This window comes from Myotis brandtii, unplaced genomic scaffold, assembly GCF_000412655.1.
Source record: "Myotis brandtii unplaced genomic scaffold, ASM41265v1 scaffold902, whole genome shotgun sequence".
Taxonomy (NCBI): domain Eukaryota; kingdom Metazoa; phylum Chordata; class Mammalia; order Chiroptera; family Vespertilionidae; genus Myotis; species Myotis brandtii.
Window position 1 is genome coordinate 3,636,805 of NW_005371709.1, and position 26,782 is coordinate 3,663,586.

At 43.6% G+C, this 26,782-nt stretch overlaps 1 protein-coding gene and 1 long non-coding RNA gene across 7 annotated transcripts in view; one reads left to right on the forward strand and one right to left on the reverse strand.

Annotated features, from left to right (window-relative positions):
- LOC102253677 overlaps positions 1-26,491 on the reverse strand; it is a 46,170-nt gene extending 19,679 nt beyond the window's left edge. The window contains exons 1-3 of one of the 2 annotated variants that reach the window (XR_001360466.1): positions 23,947-24,108; positions 23,786-23,852; positions 19,212-19,312 (exon numbers count right to left, since the gene is read on the reverse strand). This is a non-coding gene — a long non-coding RNA (uncharacterized LOC102253677). The other variant, XR_001360465.1, reaches the window with a different exon arrangement.
- BLNK (B-cell linker) overlaps positions 1-26,782 on the forward strand; it is a 72,801-nt gene that overhangs the window by 37,573 nt on the left and 8,446 nt on the right. For 4 of the 5 annotated variants that reach the window (XM_005885428.2, XM_005885426.2, XM_014532691.1 and 1 more), the window contains 9 exons: positions 5,133-5,289; positions 9,391-9,551; positions 11,490-11,571; positions 12,743-12,814; positions 19,232-19,304; positions 20,108-20,135; positions 20,947-20,989; positions 23,258-23,342; positions 23,924-23,955. In XM_005885428.2, coding sequence (XP_005885490.1) covers positions 5,133-5,289; positions 9,391-9,551; positions 11,490-11,571; positions 12,743-12,814; positions 19,232-19,304; positions 20,108-20,135; positions 20,947-20,989; positions 23,258-23,342; positions 23,924-23,955 — 733 coding nt within the window. Of the gene's footprint in view, positions 1-60; positions 99-5,132; positions 5,290-9,390; positions 9,552-11,489; positions 11,572-12,742; positions 12,815-19,231; positions 19,305-20,107; positions 20,136-20,946; positions 20,990-23,257; positions 23,343-23,923; positions 23,956-26,782 lie in introns of all 5 variants that reach the window. The other variant, XM_005885427.2, reaches the window with a different exon arrangement.

Below are 26,782 nucleotides of genomic sequence, written 5' to 3' on the forward strand. Positions count from 1 at the left end.
GGGTGGAGCTGCCAGCTGAGATTTATGTTTATGCATTCTGCCTCCTCCGTGTCATTTCAGAGAGCCCTGCTGAAGAGGAGCAGTGGTCAGATGACTTTGTAAGTATTGCTCCTGGGACGAGGAGGGTTCTGTTTCCACCAGGGCTTTTCTAAGGGTTTATTTCTGAGTCACACACTGGTGGTCAGCTACACATCACAGAGAGGAGGTGGCCGGGCCACCTGCAGACATGGCAGCAATAACCTCAGACAGGCTGCTTTGAGCTGCACCATGCCAGGCAAAGAGCTTTATGTGCATTGCCTCGCCTAAGCCCCACTACAGCCTTCTGTAGGCATTCTTATCCCCATTTTCTGCTAATATCCAGAGTACTCACCAGCATGGCCAAAATAGATGGTAAACTGTTTAAATATTTCCATGTCAGTTAGCAAATGCCTCTGTCCTGAATTCCCCAGTGCCCATCACTTCCTGGCCCCTGCACAGAAGCTCAAACAAACCAATAACCAAGAGTAAATGCCTGGAACATTAGGGGCATTGAGACATTCTTCAGGGCCATTGTTAAACATTTTGAATATTAGCCCCACCAATTTTACAGCTGAAGAAACGAAGGCATGAAAATTTTAACTTGCAGTTCCAAAATTCTCACTCAGACACTCAGATCTCAAACCCAGGCTCCAAGGTGCTTGCTGTGACCGAGCAGGCTAGCAGAGCATCGGAGGCCAGAGTGAGAGAGGGGCACTGGCCATGATGACATTGGGGGAGTGGCATGTCCCAATTAACTGTAAACCTCTTCAAGGTGTCTTTACAACCCACAAAACCCCAGCAGCCACTTTTCCCTTAGACTGAGTCTTATAGGAACAAGACAACCTAAAAAAATTTTCTTCCCAATAATTATTTCTCATATGTCAAATTCATGCCTGTGAATCCAATCTGTGAACTTTAGATCTGGAATGGATCCAAGAAGGTCTCTACACGACAACATATCATATAAGGAAACAAAGGCCAAAAGAATGAAAATGACTTGCCCACTGTCGTTCAGTTACTCAGCAGCCAGAATGAGAACTAGGAACCCCTGTCCAGTGCCCAGAATTGAGCCGGGGCTCATGTTGTGTAAACCACCTGGAGTTTACTCCGAGTATAAGGAGACAGAAGTTCCTCCCTTTTCGACTGCAGAGAAAAGATTTTTTTAAAGAGAGGACAAATGGCTTCTCTAAAGGCAAGTCACTTGGGCATGGAGTTATTTCCCAGAGCCCAGCTGTCACTGATCCCTCAGAAGCACTGCAACTGCGCCCCCTGCTGGCTGCACGCACTGAGCCACATCTTAGTAAAGTTAAGAAGCTGGTCCTCATGCTGAGGGAAGCCAAGGAAATTTAGCTTGCTGGCTGAATAGAAAAAGCACACAGTGGGAAATTAGGAAGCACAAAATAAAATCACCCTGAAGATGAGGAAAAGACTTACCTCAAAGTCAAACCACCAAAATCAAGGCACCAAATGTAATAAGGATTGAGAAACATTCACTCACAATTATTTTGACATTAATGGACGAAATCCAGACTTGTTGTAACACCTCTGGGCTCTGTGAAATCTGGTCCCTGTGGACCTGTCCTACCTTCCCCACCCCCAGTGCACCCCCTGCCAAGGCCTCATCATAGCCCAGGCGCACAGCCTGCCCTTAGTTCCTACAACATGCCAAGGCCCTGCCAGCCTCAGTGACTTCAGACTCGTGGCCCTTGGGCAGAAAAAAAGAAGGCAAAAGAGGAGAAACCAAAGAGCAGTCTTCCATTCTTCCTCGCTTGGTCAGCGCCTTCTTGTCCTCCAGGCTTGGTTTAAATGTCTCCTCAGGCAGGCCTTTTAGGTACTCCATCCAAGGTAGAATCGCGCCCTCCACAGCATGGTCTCAGGCCCCTGACCATTCCTCTAAGTCAGCAGTTCTCAACCTGTGGGTCACGACCCCTTTGGCAGTCGAACAACCCTTTCACAGGGGTCGCCTAAGACCATCCTGCATATCAGATATTTACATTATGATTCATAACAATAGCAGCATTACAGTTATGAAGTAGCAACGAAAATAATTTTATAGTTGGGTCACAACATGAGGAACTGTATTTAAAGGGCCAGAAGGTTGAGAACCACTGCCCTAAGTGCATCTATCACTAGTGATAGACATTTTACTAGTATGTGGTTAAAGGTCTACTTATTATTTATTATTCACTATTTGTGTGTCATCAGGTTCCCTTGCTAGAATATAATTTCTGTGAGGGAGTTAAGCACAATGCCTGGCACATACTAGGTAATCAATAATTAATAACTGATTAAATGAATAAATGCACAACTTGAAATTTTGTTTTATTACACATTCCCTTCTTCAAGTTTCCATCAGATTATCCAACATATTACACTTGTTGAATATTGAATGAATGATCAAATTTCATTTGCCAGAATTTATAATAATTTAGGGGAAGAGGAATTTTTTTTTAAACTCTCACAAGTTTGAACATATTCCTTTTTTTATTCTCTTGATAAAAAGGCATTCAAGTGCTCACTTCGGCAGTACATATACTCAAATTGGAATGATACAGAGAAGATTAGCATGGCCCCTGTGCAAGGATGGCACACAAATCCATGAAGCGTTCCATATTTTTAAAAAAGAAATAAAAAGGCATTCGATGCATTCTGCTGTGTTTGGAGCAGAAGGGGCTCCTGGTGCATCGCCCAGAGAATAGATTTTCCAGCCCAGCACTTCTCCTGAGAGCCATTCCTTCCTCCTCAGTCCCTGCAGAGCCCAGGCAGCAGCTCAGTCATTCATTCCATAGCTGTGTGGTGGGCACCTGCCTTATTGCAGGTCCTATGCTGGGTCCTGGATATATAGTCTCAGTCCTGTCCTCCTGCCTCCATCTGGTAGGCAGCCCAGTGTCAGAGGAACAGCTGACATGGAGTCCCTCTTCCCCTTCCTTCTGCCTCTTCTGCCAATGTGATCCTCCCTTTCAGGCTGCCCAGCCTGAGGGGCTGCAAGGACCCCAGAGTCCTCCCCAGACACACAGTGCTCCTCAGCCGCCAGGTAATTAAGTCTCAGAAGTCCCATCCCTGGTCCATAAAAACCGAAACAAAGAGCGATGCCCAAACCTTCTTCTCAGGCACACGGGTCCAGGTCCCTGCTGATTCTTTCACTTTCCAGATGTTAATTAAAGCAGCTGCTTCTCAGCACTTGCACTGATGCCTCCCGGAGAGGCTGCCACAGCAGCGACTGGGCCCTTGGCCTGGATGAGCAGGGCTCAAACCACCTCATGCTGGCCTAGGCTGGCCTTGGGAAGCCAGGCTCTTGCCTGATAAGCCTCCCCCAGCCACTCTTTCACTCTCAGCTCACCTCCTAGATCCCCCGTCTGAGAATAGTCATTGACTTCTCAGAACACAGATTGCAGACTCAAATTACTCAACTCCTCTGTGCCTCAGTTTCCTCTACTATAAAATGGGAGAGTTTTAAAACACTATCTCATGATTGTGGTGAGGAGTAAATGAGGTATACAGCACATAGAAATGTCAGTTATAAGAATAATATCATTACTATCATTATTCTATTCCTCCTAAGTTCATGTTCATGTTCAGGAAGGATTACTGAGCCCACACCCACCCCACCCCCAATCTGCTATTACTGGGATTGGGGTGTGGGAAAATCCCCCTACAAGAATTTTCTTATCTCACCCCATCCACCTTCTCTCCCACTCTAGGACAAGAACAACCACACCTTCTTTTCAGCCTCCTTTCTCATTTCTTATCCCACTCTTCATCTTATTCCTCTCCTCTCCCCATCTCCCTACAGACTGAGGAAGAAAGCATAGGCCTCACTCATGTATTTATTAATTCATTCATTCCAAACACACTGAGCTCCTATCATGTGCCAGCCCTGTTACAGGCCCTGAGGATACAGCAATGAAGGAAACACTACCCCTGCATCAGTGTTATACAACTGCAAGTAAATGAAATGGGCCAAAGGGTAGATGCATCACCTACTCACTGGAAAATCATATGTGGATCATGCATTGCCAGGCAGCAGTGGGGAGAGGGCAATGGACACAGAGGTCGGAGGACCTCTTAACTCCTGAACCAAATATTTCTTCCACACAAACATACACACGCGTGCTATACACATAAGCTAGCTCTGGACAAAATGCACAAGAAGCTGGTGGTTCTGTTTGCCTCTGGGGAGAGGAACTGAGTGGCTGGAAAGGAGGCTTCATTACATCCTTCCCAACTGCTTGAACTTTAGGACAAACATGTCAATGTATTTTTCAATCTTAACTTAAATATAATTTATATTTAATAAAAGAATAGCGAGTGGACTCTGAGTCTGTGTGAAGCCCAGCCCCTCTAGCTCACCAGCTCTGTTTTTAAAATACATATATATTTTTCTTTTAACTTCATCTTCTCAAAGGTATTTATGTTTTCCTGTGTGTCCCCTTCCCTTATCCTTATTAAACTTATTTTTCCCTCAACTGTCAGCCTTCATGATAATAAAACCTACGGTTATTCTATTTTTCTGTCTTCTTAAAATATAGGGCGTCCCAAAATTCACGCAAGGTTTGAATTTTGCATGAGCATTAACAACAACAAAAAATAAAAGCCTAATTTTACTTGGTTTATTGAATCAGATTCTAATATCTGTTGCCCTTTGATTTCAATCCCTTCAATTTGATAAGCATTACCAAGTACCAGTTATGGCCCAGGAGCAGGGACAATGAAGACCAATGAAGACCACGGCTTTGCATATGTGCCAGCAAAGCCGTGGAGGCCATTTACCCTATGTGCTATTCCATACATAACCCTATACTGTATACTTTATGAATCAATAAAAAATTTACAATTTTTAATTATAAACCTGTGTTTTCTATCAAAATTACTTCTTGAGTAAATTTTGGGACACCCTATATATTTTCTCTCCCACGGTTCAGCCACGCTTCGGGTTAAATGCCCACCTGGTTTCCCGCCCCCACTCCTCACCCCCACTCCCACCCCATCTGAGCCAGCCCGTCCAGGCCTTGCTTCCTCATCCCGACACTGGGGGAGCAGCTTGGCCCTCCAGGTCAGGTCTGTCCTGATGACCAGGCACAGCTGGGCCCTGAGCACGGTGTCTGCACTTGCAGGACAGCGACTATGAAAACCCCGACGAGCACTCCGACTCCGAGATGTATGTGCTGCCCGCTGAGGAGACTGGGGATGACAGTTATGAGCCACCGCCCGTCGAGCAGGAGACGAGGACAGTTCACCCAGCCCTGCCCTTCACCAGGGGCGAGTACGTAGGTGAGGCGGCCCCCCAGACCCTGGGTGTTTAGCGGGGAGGTGGGGACAGGCCAAGGTTGGCGGGGAAAGCTCCCATTCCCACCACCTCCAGGTGGGTCATCTGGTCACTCAGGTAATGGAGCCCCAGCTGGCAAACTTGCCCATTTGATGGGGGAAACTATCCTTCCTAAATCAGGAATATTGGAAACAGACAAAGGATAAATGAAAACACCCTGATGGTTGCTCCCAACTCCCAACAGTCTGAGAAATCAACCCCGAGATTAGTCCCTACTTCTCTTCAGGCTTCCTGTGCACAAGGTTCCACATTTCTCTTGAGAGGTCTATACATAACAGGGATGGCCATCAAGGATCCCAGTGTCTGCTATGGCCACTCCTTCCACTCCCACCCCCCACTGGCTGGCTGTGCACACTGGGTCTAGACCACAGACTTTTAACTGGGGGTGGGGGTGAAGAGCTTTAAACCTGGAATTAGCCTCATAGGTTAAATGGACACAGCTCAGGTCTGGCCTCCAGGCCTGAATGTGGCTTTTTTTTAAATATATTTTTTTATTGATTTCAAGAGAGGAAGGGAGAGGGAGAGAGAGATAGAAACATCAATAATGAGAGAGAATCATTGATAGGCTGCCTCCTGCATGCCCCACATTGGGGATTAAGCCTGCAACCCAGACATGTGCCCTGACTGGGAATCGAACCATGACCTCCTGGTTCATGGGTTGACGCTCAAACACTAAGCCATACTGGCTGGGCTCCCACATGGTTTTCTGAAGCAGGCAGAAGAGATGACAGATCAAACAATATCTCTCTGAGGTGGATATGATGATCCTCATTTTAAAAATGAGGAATGTGAGAGAGGAAGATGGTGGCATAGGTAAACATCTGTACTCGCCGCCTCCCACAACCACATCATAATTACAACTAAAATACAGAACAATCATCATCTAGAACCACTGGAAAGTTGGCTGAGTAGAAGTCCTACAACTGGAGAAGTAAAAAAGAAAGCATACTGAGACTGGTAGGAGGTGCGGAGGCATGGAACGGGCTGATCCGGCACCCGTGTGTGCTGCTTTTTTAATCAGGAGGGAGATCATCTCGGCAGAGGCTGCCCGGAGGAGCAAGGGATCCCAGCCACACACCAGACCCCCAACCCAGGGTCCCAGAGCTGGGAAAAGAAGTCCCTATAGGCTGTAAAAACCAGTGGGGATTGGGGCTCATTGACACAGAGGCTGCTGGATATCCAGCTGTTCCTCTTAAAAGGCACAAACTGAACTTACAAGGTCCTGCTTCCTCTGAGCTCCAGCACCAGGGTGAGGCTTTGGGGGACACAGACACATATGAGGAGGAACTGGATTGTCTGGCATTGGGGCAGAAATTTGGGGAAGCTTTCTTCCAGACGGAGGTGCTCACAGGGATCATTGTTCTTATGCTGGCAGCCATTTCTGTTTGCTCCGCTGTGGTGATTCCCTAAGACCCCACCTCATCCAATTTACAACCCCATCCAAGCTGTGTGCAGTGGCTTTTGCATATAAATGACCTGACCTTGCTCTCAAACAAGCTGCAGCTGGGTCAGGGAGCCCTAAACCTATCAATAAAAGGCCCAAGACCTGGCACCAGCACCAGCCTGCCTTGCTTCACAGCTGGGCCTCATCTGGGCACTTCCAAACCCGATACAAAAAGAAGGAATCTTCAGATCTCTCTGTAGCTCTTGCTGTGTAGCCCCAGGCAGTGGCTGACTTTACACCTCCCTGGACACCCAAGAGCCAGTGTATCCACTGGTCAATGTCAGGCCATACCAGATTACAACTACACATCCATAAGCGACACACTCAAGGGGCAGACTCAGTGAGCACCAAAGTCCCACTTAAGCAAGTCCTGCTCCATAGGCGTGTCTCCAGCACAGCAGCTCTCCCACTGTAGTTACAGCTGGTTCTCGCAGCAAATTGGCCTGGAGGTCAATTCCTCCCAGTGACACCAACAGCAATCAAGCCTCAACTACAATAAGACTGTGTTCACAGCCCACAAAGGGGTGCATCTAGAGTGCCCAGCTCAGGTGACTAGGGAGGCTGAGCCATTGGGCCCTATAGAATACCTACTACAGAAGGCCACTCTACCAACTCAAGGAGACCTAGCAGCTCTACCCAATACATAGAAACAAATGCAGGGAAGCAGACAAAAATGCAGAGACAAAAAACATGTCACAAATGAAAGAAATGGAAGAAGCAAACTACTGGATATAGAGTTCAAAACCACAGTTATAAGGTTACTCAAGAATTTTCTAGAAATTTTTTTAAAAAAATGGAAAAGGACCTGTCAGAAATTAAGCATACACTGACTGAAAAAAAAGAATAATATACAGGGATTCAACAGTAGAGTAGAGGATTCTGAGAATTTTATCAATGATTTGAAGTATGAGGAAGCAAAAAACACCCAACTCAGAAGAGCAAAAAGAAAAAAGAATCCAAAAATATGAAGATAGTGTAAGGAGCCTCTGGGACAACTTCAAGTGTTCCAACATTCCATTATGGGGGGTGCCAGAAGAAGAGAGAGAACAAGATACTGAAAACCTATTTGACAGAAATAATGACAGAAAACTTCCCTTACCTGGTGAAAGAAATTGACTTACAAGTCCAGGAAGCACAGGGAGTCCTAAACAAGAGGAACCCAAAGAGGCCCACACCAAGACACATCATAATTAAAATGCCAAGGGCTAAAGACAAAAAGAGAATCTTAAAAGCAGCAAAAGAAAAGCAGTTAGTTACCTACAAGGGAATGCCCATAGGCCTGTCAGCTGATTTCTCAACAGAAACTATGAGATCCTTGCAGGGAATATTTAAAGTGATGAATAGCAAGGATCTACAACCAAGATTACTCTACACAGCAAAGCTATCCTTTAGAATTGAAGGTCAGATAAAGAGCTTCACAGATAAGAAAAAGCTAAAGGGGTTCATCACCACCAAACCAGTATTATATGAAATGTTGAAGGGTATTCTTGAAGAAGAAAAAGATCAAAAATATGAACAACAAAATCGCAACTAATACATACCTATCAACAATTGAATCAAAATAAATGAACAAGAAATCTGATGAACAGAATAAACTGGTAAATAAAATCGAATCAGAGGCATGGAAATGGAACAGACTGACGATTCTCAGAGAGTAGGTGGTTGGGGTAGGAAGAAATTAAACAAATATCTTATATACAGATATGCATTGCCTATGGACACAGACAATAGGGTGGTGAAGGCCTGGGATGGGGCGAAGGAGAAAGGGGGGGGGGGGGGGGAAAGAGGGACATCTGTAATAATCTCAACAATAAAGTTTTTTTTAAAAATGAGGAATGTGAGTCCCAGAGAGATTGAATAACAACTAGCCCAGAGGAGTGCAGCTAGTCAGCAGCAGAGCAGGGGACCAAACTCAGGGCCATTTGGCTTCAGAGCTTAGACTGCTTCCCTGATACCTGTGTGAGGACAGTCCTGGATGGGGGAACTCATGAGTTCTCCATGATTTGAGAGAAATCATTAAGGGGGGGGAACATGTAGGTTCACCCAGATGAGCAGTTGCCACCCTGAATACACCTTAGAATAACCTGGGGCACCTTTAAAAATCTATAATGCTAGATCCTACTCTACAAGGTCAAACATGTAGAGTAGGATCAGTTATGTCTGGGGTGGGTCCTGGGCCTTGGCATTTTTTAAAGCTCTCATGTGGTTCTTGTGTGTAAGTGGGAGTGAGAATTTCTGCCCTTAAGGTTCATGGAGCGTGTGAAACCATGAGGGAGCACCCCTCTTAGACCCTCATGCTGCTGAGGTCATCATGCCCCCTGGTGGGCAGGTCCTGGGCTCTCAGCTCTCTTGAGCCCATGGGTCTCTCTCTCTCCCCTGGGAGGATGTTTTTTATGAGGATCTTCTTCTACTTTTTATAATGTAAGTCAATGGGCAGTTGAAACTTTTTACCTAACATGTCATTTCACTCTTTTAAGGAATGCCCTGATTCATTTGTGGCTATTTAGGTGCTGGAAGTTCTATACTTTCTAGAGCTCAGTGGTTTCCTTCCAGGGAATGACCCAGAGCCCCTTTCATTTCATGCTTTGTTGTTCCTTTCAAGACAACCGATCAAGCCAGAGGCAGTCTCCACCCTTGAACAAGACCCTTCCCAGTAAACCCAGCTGGCCTTCAGCTAAGGCGAGGCTGGCCTCCACTATGCCCACCTCGATGTCTCTGCAGAAACCTCAAGTCCCACCCAAACCCAAGGATCTTGAGGATGAGGTAAAGTAAATCCATCTGATGGCTTCCCAGACCTAGTGGAAGGCAGGATATGGTGTGGGATGGGAGGGAGGCATCAGGACAGTCTGGACCGGGCGTGTCTTCCTCCTTCCATCCTTGCTCTCTGGCCAGCACTAGCCACTTTGTGCCTTCACTGCCACCCTCTAACTCTCCAATGTTATGCTGAAAGGGTGTAGTTTTCTTTCTCTAAAAAATGGCATATATGACCTACTGTAAGCATTTTCTTTTTTTAAATATATTTTTATGGTTTCAGAGAGGAAGGGAGAGGGAGAGATAGAAACATCAATGATGAGAGAGAATCATTGATAGGCTGCCTCCTGCACACCCCTCACTGGGGATCGAGCCCACAACCTCAGGCATGTGCCCTTGACCGGAATCGAACCCGGGACCTTTCAGTCTGCAGGCCGACGCTCTATCCACTGAGCCAGACTGGCTAGGGCTGCATTTTCAATCCCTGGAGGCATATGGTACAATATCAATACTGGTTCCATGCCCCTCTTATTATCCTCTTTCTCTTCCCCTGGTTTCCTGAGATCTTCTCTTTCCTCTGTAAGATTGTTTCCTGCCTTTATTCTCCTTTGCCTCTCTGCCCTGCCCCGCCCCACCTAGCTTTCATTCCTCCACCTATGACCTTAGATTAGGCAATGATTTCTTAGACACAACACCAAAAGCACAAGAAACAAAACAAAACAAAAATAGATTAAATGAGCTTCAAAATTTAAAACTTTTGTGCTGCAAATGATACCACCAAGAAAGGAAAAAGACAACTTATAGAATAGGAGAACATTTTTTAAAATTATATATCTGATAAGAGACTTATTTTTAGAACATTTAAAGAGCTCTTACAACACAATAATAAAAAGACAAACAACCCAATTCAAAATGGTCAAAGAAATTGAGATGTTCAATATCATTAACCATCAGGGAAATGCATATCAAAACCATAGTTAATACCACTTCACATCCATGATGATAATTATAATAAAAAAGACAGACAACAAGTATTGATGAGCATGTGGAGAAATTGCTAGTGGGAAAGAGTTTGGCAACTCCTCAAACAGTTAAACATAGAGCTACAACGTGACCCAGGAATTCTAGGCATATTCCCAAGAGAAATGTACACCTACATAAAAACTTGTACATGGATGTTCATAGCAACATTATTCATAATAGTCAAAAAGTGAAAACAACTCAAATGTCCATCAACTGATGAATGAATAAACAAACCATAGTATATTCATACAATGCAGTGGTTCCCAAACTTATTTGGCCTACCGCCCCCTTTCCAGAAAAAATATTACTCAGCCCCTGGAAATTAATTTTTTTTAAATTTTAATAGCAGTTACTCATCGCCCCCAAATGCACCTGTGACCATCACCGCCCCCCTGGATCACTGCAGCGCCTACCAGGGGGCGGTAGCGCCCACTTTGGGAATCACTGATACAATGGAATGTTATTTGGCCATAAAATGGAATGAAGCAATGATATATCCTATATATGGTTGAACCTTGAAAATATTATGCTAAGTGAAAGAAGTCACAAAAGACTACATGTTGTATGATTTCATTTACACACAATGTCCAGAATGGGCAAATATTAAAGACAGAAAGTGGATTATTGGTTGACTAGGTCATGGGAAGCGGGGAGATGGGTAGTGACTAATGGGCATAGCATTCCTTTTTGGGGTGATGAAAATGTTTTAAAATTAGATTACAGTGATGGTTTCACACTCTGCAACTATACTAAAAACCACTAAATTTTAAAAAAAGAAAAAAACACCACTAAATTATGCACTTTACATAGGGAAATTTAATGGTATATAAATTATATCTCAGTAAAGATATTTTTAAATCACTTCTTCCCATATAGTAGCCTATGAATGTACAGCATTCTTCTCATTCACTTCTGCATTTCTTTTAGGCTGATTATGTGGTCCCTGTAGAAGATGAAGATGAAAACTATATTCATCCCACAGAAAGCAGCTCACTCCCGTCTGAAAAAGGCAAGCGTTTGTAGTCTTAAGCACCTGAACATTGCTACCAGTTGATGGGGGGTATATGAGACTATTTGGTAGCAAGCACTACGGGGCTCAGAAGTGATGGTGCTCAGGCCTCTCTCGTCTGTGTCCACAGCATTTGCCTGCTTTGACAGGTTGAGTGAGCCATCTCTGAATTTCATAGTCTTTCCCTTCTTCCTCCGTCCTCTTCCCATCTTAAATTATGAAAGCACCTAGGTGCTTATCATTAGCTGTCCTCACCTGAAATGGATTTCTCATAAAACCTAATACTCACAAAGTCACAAGCCACCATGCTGGCCTTACAAATATTGCACCAGGCACAATTTCTGCAGAGGCCTGAAAAATATGAAAGACTGAAATATGCTCTGTATCCTGAGTCTTTAAATTTAGTGCTATTTCAGGAACATTTTGTTTGTAAATGCTTCAGAAAATAACAAATGCAATTACAAACAAATTATGTTGAAAAGCCAGTGCCACGTACCTTCCGTGGAACAGCGCCTGCTTACCCTGGATATAGTCACTATGAGGAATATACTCCTGTGTGAGGGATATCTCTTCAAGGAACATTACTCGGCTAATAAACTCTAGAGTAGCAGTGCTCAGTTTTCACGCCGCCACTACGTCGCAACCCTCTGCTGCATTCCCTACACATCACCAACGGCTTGAAGACCCACCTGAATTCCTGGCCACCCATCACCATGAAAATAAACACATATTACACATCTCCACCCAAACAAATCCTGAAAATACAAAAGAAATGGTATGGGTTGCTGTGGCAGGGAGGGTAGGGCTACTAATGTGGCCCCTTCACTATTAGGTTCAATACACTTCTACTAATTTATAAAAAAAAAAAGTATTCATCTCCTACACCTCCAGTTTGGCAAAGGGAATTCCAAGCCAGTATTCACGTTAACAAAATTCCTATCATAAAATATTTCATTGTTCCTTTAATCATTAATATATTCATTCTAACGGTGTGTTGTTGTTGTTTTCTGAGGAGGCTTTTTAATGGCTTATAGGTTTAGTGAGTATGTTTCCTATTCTCTCCAAACTCTCTGGTCTGACCCATCATTTCCACAATGCATTTTCCCATAAGTGTGAATCCCCTTCAGTGGACTGTATCTATAATCATTCTGTGCATATTTGTGTGTTTAAGCTCCCATGGTGAATAGATCAACCAAGCCAAGTAACTCCTTGAAGCCAGCCCCTCCTCCAGTGACGGCTTCAGGTAAAGTATATGTGTGATGTGCTGTTTTTTAAAATAATGGAATGATTACATTTGGTGGGTTGGTTTTTAATCTATTGCAAATAAGATAAACAACTGAGATCAAATATTAAGAAATAATCACTTGTATATCTAAATAAATGATAGCAGAAGCCCCCTCTCTCTCTCTCTCTCTATCTCCTATAAGAAATCAGTGTCAAGTCTTGCTCACAGCTGTGTTTCCAGGGCCTACACACAACTGGCTCAGAGTAGGTGCTGAAATGTGGATGGGTCAGTTGGTTGTGAGAGTGGCTGAGTCCCCAACACTAGCGATAGTATTTAAAGAATCACATGGCACCATCAAGAGGGCATTAGCCCATTGGACTTACTCGTTCATTTTCTATTAATCTAGTGTAGGTGTATTTTAATACTAGAGGCATCAGATGAAGAAACTAAACCTGAACAAGAAAATAACGTCTTGATTATATGATTGTTGGATACAGACAGGAGAAAGTACAGGAGAAGGAGGAAGCGAGATCATTTGAATGATTAGACTACTTGCGTGTGTCTTTGAATAACCTACCCTCTGTTATCCTTTCAAAGCTTCCAACAGTGCCCCGATAGACATCATGAAAGGGCTAAGGTTTCAGCTTGGTGTTTCTGTCCAAGTACCACACCATGTTGCTGCCTCTGGTTAATGTCGCTTTTGGTTCTTTGATGGCTATGAAGGTGCTTGCTGGGGGTTACATAGTGAGTTAGGTGCAGTGGCAGGCTCTCCCTCCCCTGTGTGTTCCACACTGAGAAGCCCTGAGCAGGGCTGAGCACAAACTCCAAAGCCAGAGGCTCAGGTCCTGGCTCTGACCCTTACAATATACCAGACTTCAAACAAGCTAAGTAACCTTGCTGGTTTTCAGTGTCCTCCTCTGAAAAATGGAGGAGAAAATGCCACTTACACCTAGGGGTATTGTGAGAATTAAATGGGTAAAGACATATGAATCACATTCCTAAAATGATAGTTCTGTGTTACTTATCACTGTTATTATTCAGATCCCCTAGTTTAACCTGACTAAATTCATGAACAGTCTTGGCAGAGCATCCTGTACATATCTCAGGAAGCAATTGTGTATCTTCCTCTTCATATAAAGTTTTCCTCCAAATCAGGGTTTCTCAGCCTCAGTAGTATGGGCATTTGGGGCTGGATAATTCTTTGCTCTGGGGGCTGTCCGTACATTGTGGGATATTTAGCAGCATCCCTGGTCTCTGCCCACTAGATGCCAGTAGCTCCCCTTCCCCAGTCCTGACAAGCAAAGAAGTCTTCAGACATTGCCAAGTGTGTGTGTGTGTGTGTGTGTGTGTGTGTGTGTGTTTAGGGGGTGGGGGGTGCAAAATCACTCCCAGTTAAGAACCACTGCTCTAAACAAATTGAAAGGCCCACACCCACAGTGATTTATCTCTAAATGAGCATTTAGAAGAAGGTGCTGCAACCTCTGACTGATTTGTAACTTTTGTCAGAAGAGGGTAAACAGGGCTTGTATTTCTGAACTTCCTCTCTAAGTAAATAGCATTAAAAAGCAGTCTATGTTCTTATTTCCTAAAACGGGAGGAGTTTTGGAGTTTACGATTCCCTGCTAATATGTAAGCTAAATGTTACCTATCGCCAAAATTGTCCTGAAGTTTTTCAATTAAATCTTTGCAAGAGTCCATGCCGTGCCTGAGAGTAGTAAGGGCGGCTCCAGCTGGTGTGCAAGCCCCTAATGATAATGTGGTTTCTGTAACAGCTAAAAGGCAGTTAAATCCCAAGGGCTTAGAATGCCAACATTGGAATCATTAAGAATTAGGGAAAATCAGATGATATTATAGAATTGTACCCCTGAAACATATATATAATTTTATTAACCAATGTCACCCTAATCAATTCAATTTTAAAAAATCTAAAAAGAAAAGAATTATGGAGACTTACCAACGTCATATGTAAAACTAAAAAGAGAATGATGCATAAAATATATGTAGTATAAGGAAAAACTAAGGGTACATTACTTTCTTAGTTGAGGAACTGTGGTAAGTACCAGCTTGTCCAAAGCCTGCAATGTTATATCATTATTAACATAATATTTTCCTCAATACAATTAAAACAAAACTTAGTTTTCACTTTTATCATTATGCTTTTGGACATGTCTCCTTCTAGCACATTCCCAAATTATTCCTCGGAGTATTCCAACCAAGAACTTGGTTCTTAACTGAGAGTGATTTTGCCCCTCCCTCCCCTCACCACCCCCCCATGGACACTTGGCAATATTTGAAGACTTCTTTGCTTGTCAGGACTGGGGAAGGGGAGCTACTGGCCGTGAGGAGGGTACCAGGTTGTCCTATCCATTCGTGGCCCTGGGTCTGACTTCAGGCCCAGCGCAGCAGAAAGGGTCACTGGCCCTTAAATAGAAGAGTCATGCTCCATCCTCCATGAGCATCCACAAAAGCAGACCTCTGTTTCTTTTTTATTAATTATTTTTATTTTTAAACAGACCTCTGTTTCACTAATCTTTCCCCAATAGAGGGAGAAGCAGCAAGTGATTCCACTCACCAAATCATGCCCCAGAGTAGCATTATGAGGCCCTGGCTGGAAAGGAAAGTGCTGCCTGGGCTTTAAACTCAAATGGCCTTGGTGTTTAAACCCAGCCCTGCCTGGTAGCCTTTCTGAGACTCGGTTTGCTCCACTGGATATTAAGTGAGGCTTAGAGAAGGCACATTCAAAGTACCTGGTACGGTGCTCAGGTACTGTGGTGGTGGATAACAAGATGGTAACACAAAAACAGCAATAATCATATTTACTGAGTTTCTTTATGACTTATAATTTTTCACATACAATCCAATGAGTTTTGTAAATCATTGCATTTACAGAGTTTTGTAACATAACTGCAATCCAGTTTTAGAAAGTTTCATGCCCACCTCAAAGCTAAAAGATCCCTTATGCCCATTCATGGCCAATGCTGTTCCCACCCCCAGTCCCGGGCAACCACCAGTCTGCTTTCTGTTGCTATAGATTTGTCTTTTCTGGACATTTCATGTAGATGGAGCTATAAAATATGTAGTCTTTTCCATCTGGCTCTTTTTAGTTAACATAATGTTTTTAAACCTCAAATACTTTTAATCCCTTTCCAACAATGTTACTTTATATTTGGCTAATTCTTTACATGTTTAAAGTTGTCTGATTATCCTGCTAGCTGGTTTTGCTCAGTGGGTAGTGTGTCAGCCTGTGGAATGAAGGGTCCTGGGTTCGATTCTGGTCAAGGGCATATCCCTGGGATTGTGGGCTCGATTCCTAGTAGGGGGCGTGCAGCAGGCAGCCGATCAATGAATTGTGGGCTCGATCCCTAGTAGGGGGCGTGCAGCAGGCAGCCGATCAATGATTCTCATTATTGATGTTTCTCTCTCCCCCCCTCCCTTCCTCTCTCTATAAAAACCAATAAAAATATATACCTTTTTAAAGTTGTCCTATTATCTTACCACAGTAACTCTGAGTTAAGTAAGGTAGGTGGTGGTGTCCCCGTTTCACAGAGGGGAAACTGGGACAGTGACTTGTAAGAGGTCACCCAGCCAGTTTTCTGGCAGAGAAATAACTAGAACCTTGTCTTCCTGATGCAAGACCATAGGTCTCCACCAGTCTGTCCTCCGCACCACCAGAGGAGAATGGGCCTGTCCTCCCATCTGATCGCAGAGGTTATTTATAAGGAGGGAAGGGGAAGGAAGACGTTGGCAGGCTGTTTGGAGATATGAAGAGGGAAGCTGCGTAGAAAGCCAGGCAGCAGATGTGACAATGATAATGAACCCAGGCCACATGAGCCCTTGGTAGTTAAGGAGAACCCCTAGGAGGAAATTCTGACTTAGACCTTCTTTACACTTCCTTATTTTTCAGGCAAGGTTTTTGTTCCTCTTCCACAAAATCTTCATTAAAATCTATGAGTAGCCAAGTGTATTTTTATTGATTGGTTGATTTTTAGAGAGAAAGAGATCTATTTGTTGTTTCCTTATCTGCATTCATTGGTTGATTCTTGTATGTGCCCTGGCGGGGGATTGAACCCAAAACCTTGGTGTATTGGGACTATGCTCCAACCAACGGAGCTGCTCTGCCATGGCCTAACCAAATGTATTTTAAGGTCAATCTCAGCTATGAAGAAATTGAAGAACGCTATCAATTTGATACAGTAGCTAAGGAAACATAGTGGGACTCATACTACATACTCAGATGATATTTCAGTTTATTGTCACGCGCAATGTTACAAATTCCAGATGTAGTCTCTTTTTGAAAATCACATCTAGGTCAGGTGACATGTAAGTAGGAACCTCCTGGGAGGGGGCATTCCTTTATAGGGAGCCGGGGAGGCAGCTCATGAAATCAACACCATCCACTCTGTGCCGCTAAGCGTTACGGAAATGGGCCCTACATAAGAATGGCGTGTAGAAGGCAGCATTGGGAGGTGCACGTTGGCTGTTGCAGAGCGGTCACGGAGGTGCGGATTGCAGCAAGGGGAATATGGACAATAATATCTTCCAGGCTCTGTATGGGGCCAGCTGGTGCTTGGGGCAGGGGAGGGACTACTCTTAGAGTGTGTGACTGTCTAGCCACTGTGCTGTGCATCTGAAACTAATACAGAATAATATGGAATGTAATCTATAATTGAGAAAAAAAAGAATTGTGTGTGGAGAAAGAGCAGGTGGATTCTGTGGGAAAGCCTGAAGGTCTCTGGTCAAGTGCATGAGAATAAACATAAAGATCTCTATTTTTAATACTTTTTGAGGCCTTTTCTTTTCTGTGTTTAGAATAGGTGGTCCTATCAGATGAGGTGGCATGAGGTACACGTTTTCTCCTGTTGTAAATTCTGAGAGGGCAGCGGCCTAGCGTTACTTCTTCCCTCTTCCCCAGCCCCTAACATAGAGCCTTCACATGCTTCCTGCACACCAGGTCCTCAGGAATTCTTGGTAATTGATTATTACTGCAGTGTTTACTTATGTGTGCTTTGTCTCGCAAACCAAAATAACATAGACTAAGGGTAGGTCCAACCTACATTTACAGAGTATCCTCTTTAAGTCCAATAGGAATTCTGGACTTATAAATGTAGGTTCTTAATAAAATATTTTTTCCAGTTCAATTTAATTCATAAATAGGCTTTTTGTCTCACTGAGCAGTAATGTGCAGGCAGGCGAACATGGGCCTAAGAGGAGGCCCGGGATATGCTGAGGGGAGCTGGCTTAGCTTCTGGCCTCTCCGCCTCCAGGCCTGCTCTCTGCCCCAGTGGTGAAGCGCTGCCTGTCTCATCGTCTTCCCTCATAGTGATTGTTGACTGACTATCTTTAGGATTGGGCAGGAGAAAATGGGGTGCAGTGGACAAGGCCCTTTGGGTCCCTTCTGTGACCTCAGAAATTAGATGATGACAGTAGCTTAACTTGTCTCAATTTGTCTGTTTGTGCAATGAGCAAAAGCCCTGAGAAGTCAGGTGAATGAATGAGTATCTAAGAATGTGAAGTGAGGTGCAGGTATCAGTGCTTGTGTGATTATGAATGAGCGATATCCACTGGTGTGGATCAGGAGTGGCAGGTCTGTGCCTCATCTCTAGGCACCTCTGGTGTGCATGTATTGCAAGTGTGAGCTCCTGGCTCCCTCCCATAGGACTCCTTGTGTGGCTCTCACTGAGCCCACAGAATCAGGGACTCTGGGTTTGTCTCAGGGGGGAAAAGAGAAGTTACTTAGAAATGTTAATATTATTGACTATATTCTCTAGGCTGTACTTTACATCCCCATGACTATTTTTTCACTACCAATTTGTGCTTTTCAATCCCTTCACTCTTTTCACCCATTCCCCCAAACCCCTTCCCTTTAGCAACCATCAATCTGTTCTCTGTATCTATGACGAAGTCCCTAATTTACATCCTAGTTCTGAGCCAATAAGTGGATATTTATTAAAATGTTTCATCACCTTTGCCTAAAACAGTGGTTCTCAACCTTCCTAATGCCGTGACCCTTTAATACGGTTCCTCATGTTGTGGTGACCCCCAACCATAAAATTATTTTTGTTGCTACTTCATAACTGTAATCTTGTACTGTTATGAATCATAATGTAAATATCTGATATGCAGGATGTATTTTCATTGTTACAAATTGAACATAATTAAAGCATAGTGATTAATCACAAAAACAATATGTAATTATATATGTGTTTTCCGATGGTCTTAGGCGACCCCTGTGAAAGGGTCGTTTGACCCCCAAAGGGGTCGCAACCCACAGGTTGAGAACCGCTGGCCTAAAAGGTTTTCCCCAATAGCTTCAATACATGCTTTACTGAAAATAATAAATATGTGTACTTCTGAGCCTCCCCTAAGGCCAGCCTCCCTGTGACCATCAGCCCCAGATTCAGAACTTGAGACTGACCTGTGTACATGTTTGTGCAGGTCGAAGCAGCGGGGCCTGGGACACTAAGTCGTCTTCGTTACCGGCTGTGCCGTCCCCACTGCCCAGGGCCGGGTGAGTACCTGCCACAGACAAGGATCTGTGAGATGGGAGTGGATGTTCCCACCACTGCTATGAGCAGGGCCTGCATGGAGCCACAAAGGGAATCGGGGTGGAGGGTGCCTTTCCACTGTTTCCGTCCAGAAGAGCACACCTGCAGGACCACAAACCACAGTGATGATCAAACTTGTGTTGGTCTTGGATTTCTCTGTTCGGAATGAAACCCTGGGCAGAAGTTTAGTAAAGAACAGACACCTAGAAGCAGGCGGAAGCTGGCATGAGGAGGTGCCAGCTGCAACCTCACCTGCATGGCCACCCTATCTCCAGTCTCCATCCCCAAGCAGTAGCCTTGGGTGCTGTTGGCGGAGGGTAGGACGCTGTGCACATTGAAAACACTGAGTCTGGTCCTCATTTTACAGATGAGGAAACTAAATCTCCAAGTGGCCTCACAGCCAACAGTGGCCTCACAGCTGACAGAGAGGCCTGAGTCACAGAGTAATTAGTAACAGAACTGGAATAGGAGCTCAGTTATGCAGACTCCCTGGCTACTGGTGCTCCTGTTTATCCCCAATTAACCCCTTTGCCATCTGCCAGTGGATCCTATGTGTGTGTGTGGGGCGGGGCGGGGCGGGGTGGGGAGGGCGTGGCACTACTGAATCCTGCTTCCTCCCTCTCCGCCCTTCCAGGAGACCTTCCTACACACTTGTACCACTTTCATTGCTCTAATTTAAATTTGAGAAGAAAATGATAAGCAGATAGTTCTACTTTATCTTTTCATGTTGCAACAAAGCCAATCTTTTTTTTTTTTAATCCCCCAGGAAAAAGCCAGCTACAACACTGAAGACGGTAAGTTACTGTTGCAGTTAAGCACACTTCCTATTTCCCAGTATTTATTCTTATCCACTTATTTAAAGTTGACAATGCTCCCAGCAAAGGTGAACACAGAAATCTTAGCCCTGAAGGTGTTGTCTGGGCAGTCCTAGAAACACTCGGAATTCTCAGTGAGCCTGGGAAGATGCTGCCTGGGAGTTCATCTTCATTGGACCCCGGCAGCTTTACTGAGTAGCCCTGGCAGATCAGCCGCCAGGGTCGGCCTCCCCTAACATCTGTCTTCCCCTCGGGGTTCCCCTGTGTCCATTTCCAACCCTCTGGCTGGGACCTGGCAATTGCGTAGCAGGCACACACAGGCCTGACTAAATTCAAATTCTGGCCAGAACAAAGGGAACCTGGAGCAGTCCACTACTCAAGAAAGCCCACCTTGACCTGGTATCTACTCTGTAGCCTGACATTTATAATCAGCCACCAAACCCTGAGACAGTGGGTCCTGAGACAAAAGCCATATGCTGGATTCCCACTGCACAAGTGCTACTGCCCGGCAGCTGCTGGGGGTCCTGCTATCCATCAACCCCACTGACAGAGCAGGGAAGGCCCAACACCAAGATCACGTTGCTCCTCCCATGAGACACCTCCAGTGAGTTGTCACTTAAATGCAAAGCTTAGACTGGAGACTGTGCATTCTAATTGTTGTTTTTATGACTAAAAGAATGGCTTTGCATCAGAGAAATGTTCTCCTCAAATACTTGTTTCAATAATATTGCTTTGACTTTTATTTCCACCTTCAACTGTATTGAATATCTTTGCCTTTTTTTTTTAATAGACTCCTCTTGCCTCTCAACAGAATGCCTCAAGTGTTTGTGAAGGTAAATCTATCTTATTTTAAAGGAGGAGTGTGGCCCTAAAACTCCTTTTAATTGAGGATTTCTATATAAATGTCTTTCTAAATTCTGTCATTATTTATAAGGTAACTGTAAACATGCAACTCAATTTTCTTTTTTCAAAAAATATATTTTATTGATTTTTTACAGAGAGGAAGTGAGAGGGATAGAGAGTTAGAAACATCCATCAGCTGCCTCCTGCACACCCCCCACTGGGGATGTGCCCGCAACCAAGGCACATGCCCTTGACTGGAATCGAACCTGGGACTCCTCAGTCCACAGGCCGACACTCTATCCACCGAGCCAAACCGGTCAGGGCACAACTCAATTTTCTAAACAAAGTAGCCCTCCCGTTGCAATGAGTAGTGAGTAGCAGTGGTCAGGACCTCAGCTTGCCTGGGAAGCATCTGTGGGGTGGCTTACAGACTACACACCTCAAACCTGTCTGCTTGCTGACAGGTATGCTTGCCAGAAGCAGTGCCATCGCCTTCCATTGGTGGGAAGACTAACTAAGGGCCACTTGTGTATCTTAGACTAATTGTTTGGTTAAGGAATGAAACTTTTAAAAACCTGTTGATGTGAACCAGTCCTTTTGCTAAGTTTTCAAAATAATGTTTTCAGAGTTCAAATGTTTGTCTTAATACATCTTCAAATGCTTTCCTTTTTTTGTTCTATCATAACCCTAGAACCTTACATTTACTTTTTATTAGAACATTACCACTTAAAAAATGTATTTGCAAAATCCTAGGGGGAAAAACAGAAAGAAGTAAGAATCATCCATAATCTCAACATTTAAAATACTACATAAGTGTTAAATTTCTGCACCCATCTGATTCCACACTTTTAACTATTGTTAAAAGCTTAGGGAGTGCTCTTCTCACCACTTCCTGAGTTAATATGGGCAGATCTACATAAAGTGTTCTGGTTTCTTTGAGGATGGACAGTGGACATTTTCTGAATGTCCATTACAACTCCCCTGTCTGTTTAGTTGTTCTAATCATTAATTTCTTCAATAGGCTTTTACATTGGTTGACACATCTTTTCTCCCCCAAGAGCTATTTCCAAGTATCACTCTCTTTCTGATGTTTTGCTTTCGTCTGCCTTTCCGTTGATACTTTCGCCTTGCCGTCCTTCCATTCCTTGCTGTCCTCAGCAAGAGCTCATGGCATGTTCTATGCAGCTCAGATGTCCTCATTCCCAAAGGGTTCCCAGTGCAGGAGGTTGGCATGCCATCTCCTTAGTGACTCATTTCAAGACCATAGCAATGGCCATCCAAACCCAAAATGGGGAGCAGCCTCCAGGACAGCAGGGTCAAGCAGGTGTGATCAAAGGCTGTGGGGACCTAATGGGTTCATTGTTTCTCCTTCTGAAACTACCAAGTTGTTAGGTTGTGAACAAAACGCCTCCATGGAAGCTCAGAGTAATGTGCCACAAACCTGAAGCACGGTCGTCAGAGGTCCAAGGCTGAGTCTCAGTGCACCACACAACACCCAGGACTGCTTAGAATCTTACTACTTTTATTCCCACACAAACACTCCATCCATGCTTTTGTTCCGGCCCTCCGGTCCAGTTTAAGAACCCATTGTGGCCCTCAAGTCAAAAAGTTTGCCCACCCCTGCCCTAGATCAAACTCAAGGGAGGATAAAGCATCACATAATTTATAATCACACCTATTAATGGCTCAGCTGCAATTTCACGATGGGCATCAACATAAATTTCTTACATTTTGGGTGGTGCCCATTTCCCTAGTTATAACTCCTCCTCTTCCTCTCCCCCTCAAGAAAGCATGGTGAAATGTACGAGAGATGAACATTGCTATCGAGATAACCTTGAATTTGCTGAATTAATTTTTCAGAAAGAGTAGATCATTTTTAAAAGGTCATATTTTACCACTTATCATTAAGAAATTCCTTATAGTCGCATCTTATGACTAATGAAGACTAATGTGGTAACACCTGTGTGTGGGCCACATAGAAAGCAGAAGGTAGGTAGCTAAAACTTGCTCATCTCTGTCTCCTGCCTGAAATCACACAGTAGGGTATGCCTGTAACACTGGGGAGCAGGAAAGTCCTGGTCTAATGGCACAAACACATCACCAGACTGACAGGTGCACAAACAGATAGCATCCTGGTGAAAATATGTTCATCGGAAGACATCTGACCACATCCAGTGCCTATCGGTTGATACTGCTAGGTTTGGGCACGGGGACGGACATTTCCCTCTAATTCCAATATGAGCACTTTCTTGATACAGAAAAACCTGTACCTGCTGAACGCCACCGAGGGTCTAGTCACAGACAAGAAGCTATGCAGTCACCAGTGCTTCCTCCTGCCCAGAAGTAAGAATCGTTTCCTTTAAAAATGAGCTTCCGCTTGTCGCTGCAGGCATTAATGCCCACATGGTTACACCACACAGTGGCACACGCTTGTGGCGCTTGGTAAAGATCTGACATGTCATTGCTTTGCAATTAAGTTTTAAAGGGTGTTCAGCTTTTAAGTAGGTAACAACGTTAAAAGAACTGCTTTCGTATCCCACTCCTGACACCAAAATAAATAAAAAAATAAAAGAACTGCTTAGAACCTCAGAGACCTAATATATCCCACTCCTGACACCAAAAAAATAAAAAATAAAAATAAAAGAACTGCTTAGAACCTCAGAGACCTAATTTTCAGGTTAACTATTGGAATTAACTAAAATATAATGCCTTAGTCAAGGCTCCTCCTTTTTCAAAAGTAAAGGGAACAATTTTTCTTATCTTGAAGGTTTTGGTGCCTCTCCTACCTTTAGATCTGTTTCACTGGCAATTCCTGTTGATTCCTTGGTGATGGGAGTGTTCATAGAGAATTCACTGTAAACAGAAAGTCAAACTTATTCACCTGTGCTTTGCCCTTTAATTAATTTTTAAATTCTTCCTTTCAGACAAGTCCACCAAAAACCCATACCTCTGCCAAGTAAGTACTATGGAGTCATGAAGAGTAATATCAGGTAATAGTTCAGGCTGGATCTTCCTGTCTGAGTCACCTGGGTTCTAACACAACATTGCCACCTCCAACTAGAGGATCTTAGTATCCTGGTCTCCCCTTCAGCTTGTTTCATCTGTAAAATGGGGCCAAGAATATTTTTCATAGAGTTGTTTTGAAAAGTAGATAGATTTGAGATAATTTTTACTTTTTCATTTTTAGATGAAAAAGAAGATTAAAACAATTTATAGAAAGTACTTGGTATAGTGCTTGGTACATGGAAGGTCCTCAATAAATAATAGCTATTTAAATTAAATCTAACATACATTTTAATGATCACAAAATCGATCTACAAAAGGTACCCTGAAAAGATTTGGAAAATATCTGGATAATTTTCCCAAGGCAAACATTACATCACCCTAAAAATATATGAATCAGGTAAGTTAGGCCTGTAGAACATTACTGCCCAAACCTTGATTTGCTTTCTATTTAATGTAGGGGGAAAAAAAATCCTACCTTACATGGGTAATTTGGAAAATATTCCAAAATAATCAAGATTCAATAAATTTAAATACAAAAAATAATTGTTATATACCAGAAAATTTTGTGGATTTATACTGAATAGAAATCAGATCTTTAGCTTGTAATTTAATTTTGTATTCATCTTACATGAAACTTATACTAAATATAATTTTTTTTAAATTCTGAACCCAAAGTGAAAATAGTTGGGCTATAGAAATTCTATGTTTTACTGTGTAAAGCTTTATTATACCTTTTATTGTTTCCAACCCAAAGTCATTATTTCAATTGGTAAATACTAGTGTTTATTGGCCATCTGCCATGTACCAAGCGCTGTTCTAGACACAGGGAATAACAATAGCGAATAAAACGGAGTCCCTGCCCTTATGGAGCTTCTATTCTACTGGAGGCGACAGACAGGAAAAAATAAACAACCAGATAAATTACATAACATCAAATAAATGCTAACGTGCTATAAAGAAAAACATAGCAAGGTAGCAGAGTATGGGGGAAGAGAGTAATGGCGGCAATGAGAACCTCTTTTTAGATGGGCCTCCTCTGCAAAATGGGTCTAACAGCTCCTCCCACAAAAGGCTGATGTGAGGACAAAATGAGCTAAGATGTGGAAAACAGAACCGAACTGGTACATATTTATAGTTCTGAAAATGTCAGCCTAGAACTCCAAATGCCCAGACTGCAGGAACCACCACACATCTTGTACTGTGTGTCTTGGGAGAGCCCACCATCCTTGGCTCCTCCCCAACCCCTAGAGCAGGCCCCTCCTTCAGACCCCACCTTGCTGGGCCTGCAAGCCCCTCCTGCTCCCTCCTGTTACTTTGAACATCCTGCTGTCTCCTGTGAACGTCTGGACACTTTTATCGGAAGCACTCATTGTATCTAAACCCGTTTCTCCTGCAGACTTTGCCTTTTAATTAAGAACAGCTCTGGTTTCTCTGGTCACCCTGACCTCATCACCTGCTTTCTTTAAACACATTCCAGCTATTTCTTCAAATGACATCTGGAATCCAACTCTCACTACTTCCATTGATGCCATTTGTTCCAAGCCACCATCATCTCCTGCCTGGGGTGCAGAATACTGAACAGGCTTCCTCTCTCTGCTCTTTCCCTCTTCTATTTCCAGCCCTGCAGCCAGCGTGATCTTGTTAAAGACAAGCAGGTCCCATTACTGCTCTGTTCAAAAACCTCCAAAAGCTTCCCATACCATGCTTGTGAATGCTCAAGTCATGTCAGGGGTCCACCAGGTCCCACAAACCTGGTTCCTTTATCACCTCCTGCCTGACTTTACCCCTTATTGCTCTCTCCTTTCCTCACTGCACTCTGGGCACAGTGCCCCCTCTCTCTTCCTCACACATGCCAGGCCTTGCACTTACTGCTCCTTCTGCCTAAAACATTCTTTCCTGGGATAGGACATGCCTCCTCCCTCTCCATTTGCAGATCTTACCCAAGTGTCACCTCGGTGAGGCCTTCCTCCCCTGACCAGCGTATTTAAACATACTACTTGTCAGAGGCTTCCTCCAACCCCCTTCTCTGCTTATTTTTCTCCATAGCACTTATGACTAAGCTCCAGGAGGGCAGGGCATTTTGCTGTTTTGTTGACTTGTATAATCCCAATGCCTTGATCATGCACATAATCATGAATAAATGAATGAATGAATGAATGAACGAACGAATGAACACCAGCTAAGAATTTTCTCTATTTCATGTGTCTTCACTCTTAGACTGAATTTATGCCTAAGGCAGCAATTCTCAAACATTTTGGCCATGGCACCATTTAACACTCTTAAAATCAGACCCCCAAAACTTTAGTTTATGTCTTTCTATTGATATTGAATGTATTCATTAAAAGACATTTAAAACACATTTAGTAATCCATTAAACTCATTGCATGTTAACATAAATAACATATTTTTATGAAAAATAACTATATCTTCCAAACAAAAGCAATTCATGGAGAGAGTGGCATTGTTTTACATGTGTTTAAATCTCTCTAATGCAGCCGTGGGCAAACTAAGGCCCGCGGGTCGGATCCAGCCCGTTTGAAATGAATAAAACTAAAAAAAAAAAAAAAGACCGTACCCTTTTATGTAATGATGTTTACTTTGAATTTATATTAGTTCACACAAACACTCGATCCATGCTTTTGTTCCGGCCCTCCGGTCCAGTTTAAGAACCCATTGTGGCCCTCGAGTCAAAAAGTTTGCCCACCCCTGCTCTAATGTCTGGAATAATAGAGACAACTGGACTCTCCTATCTGCCTCTGCATTCAATCTACTGCACT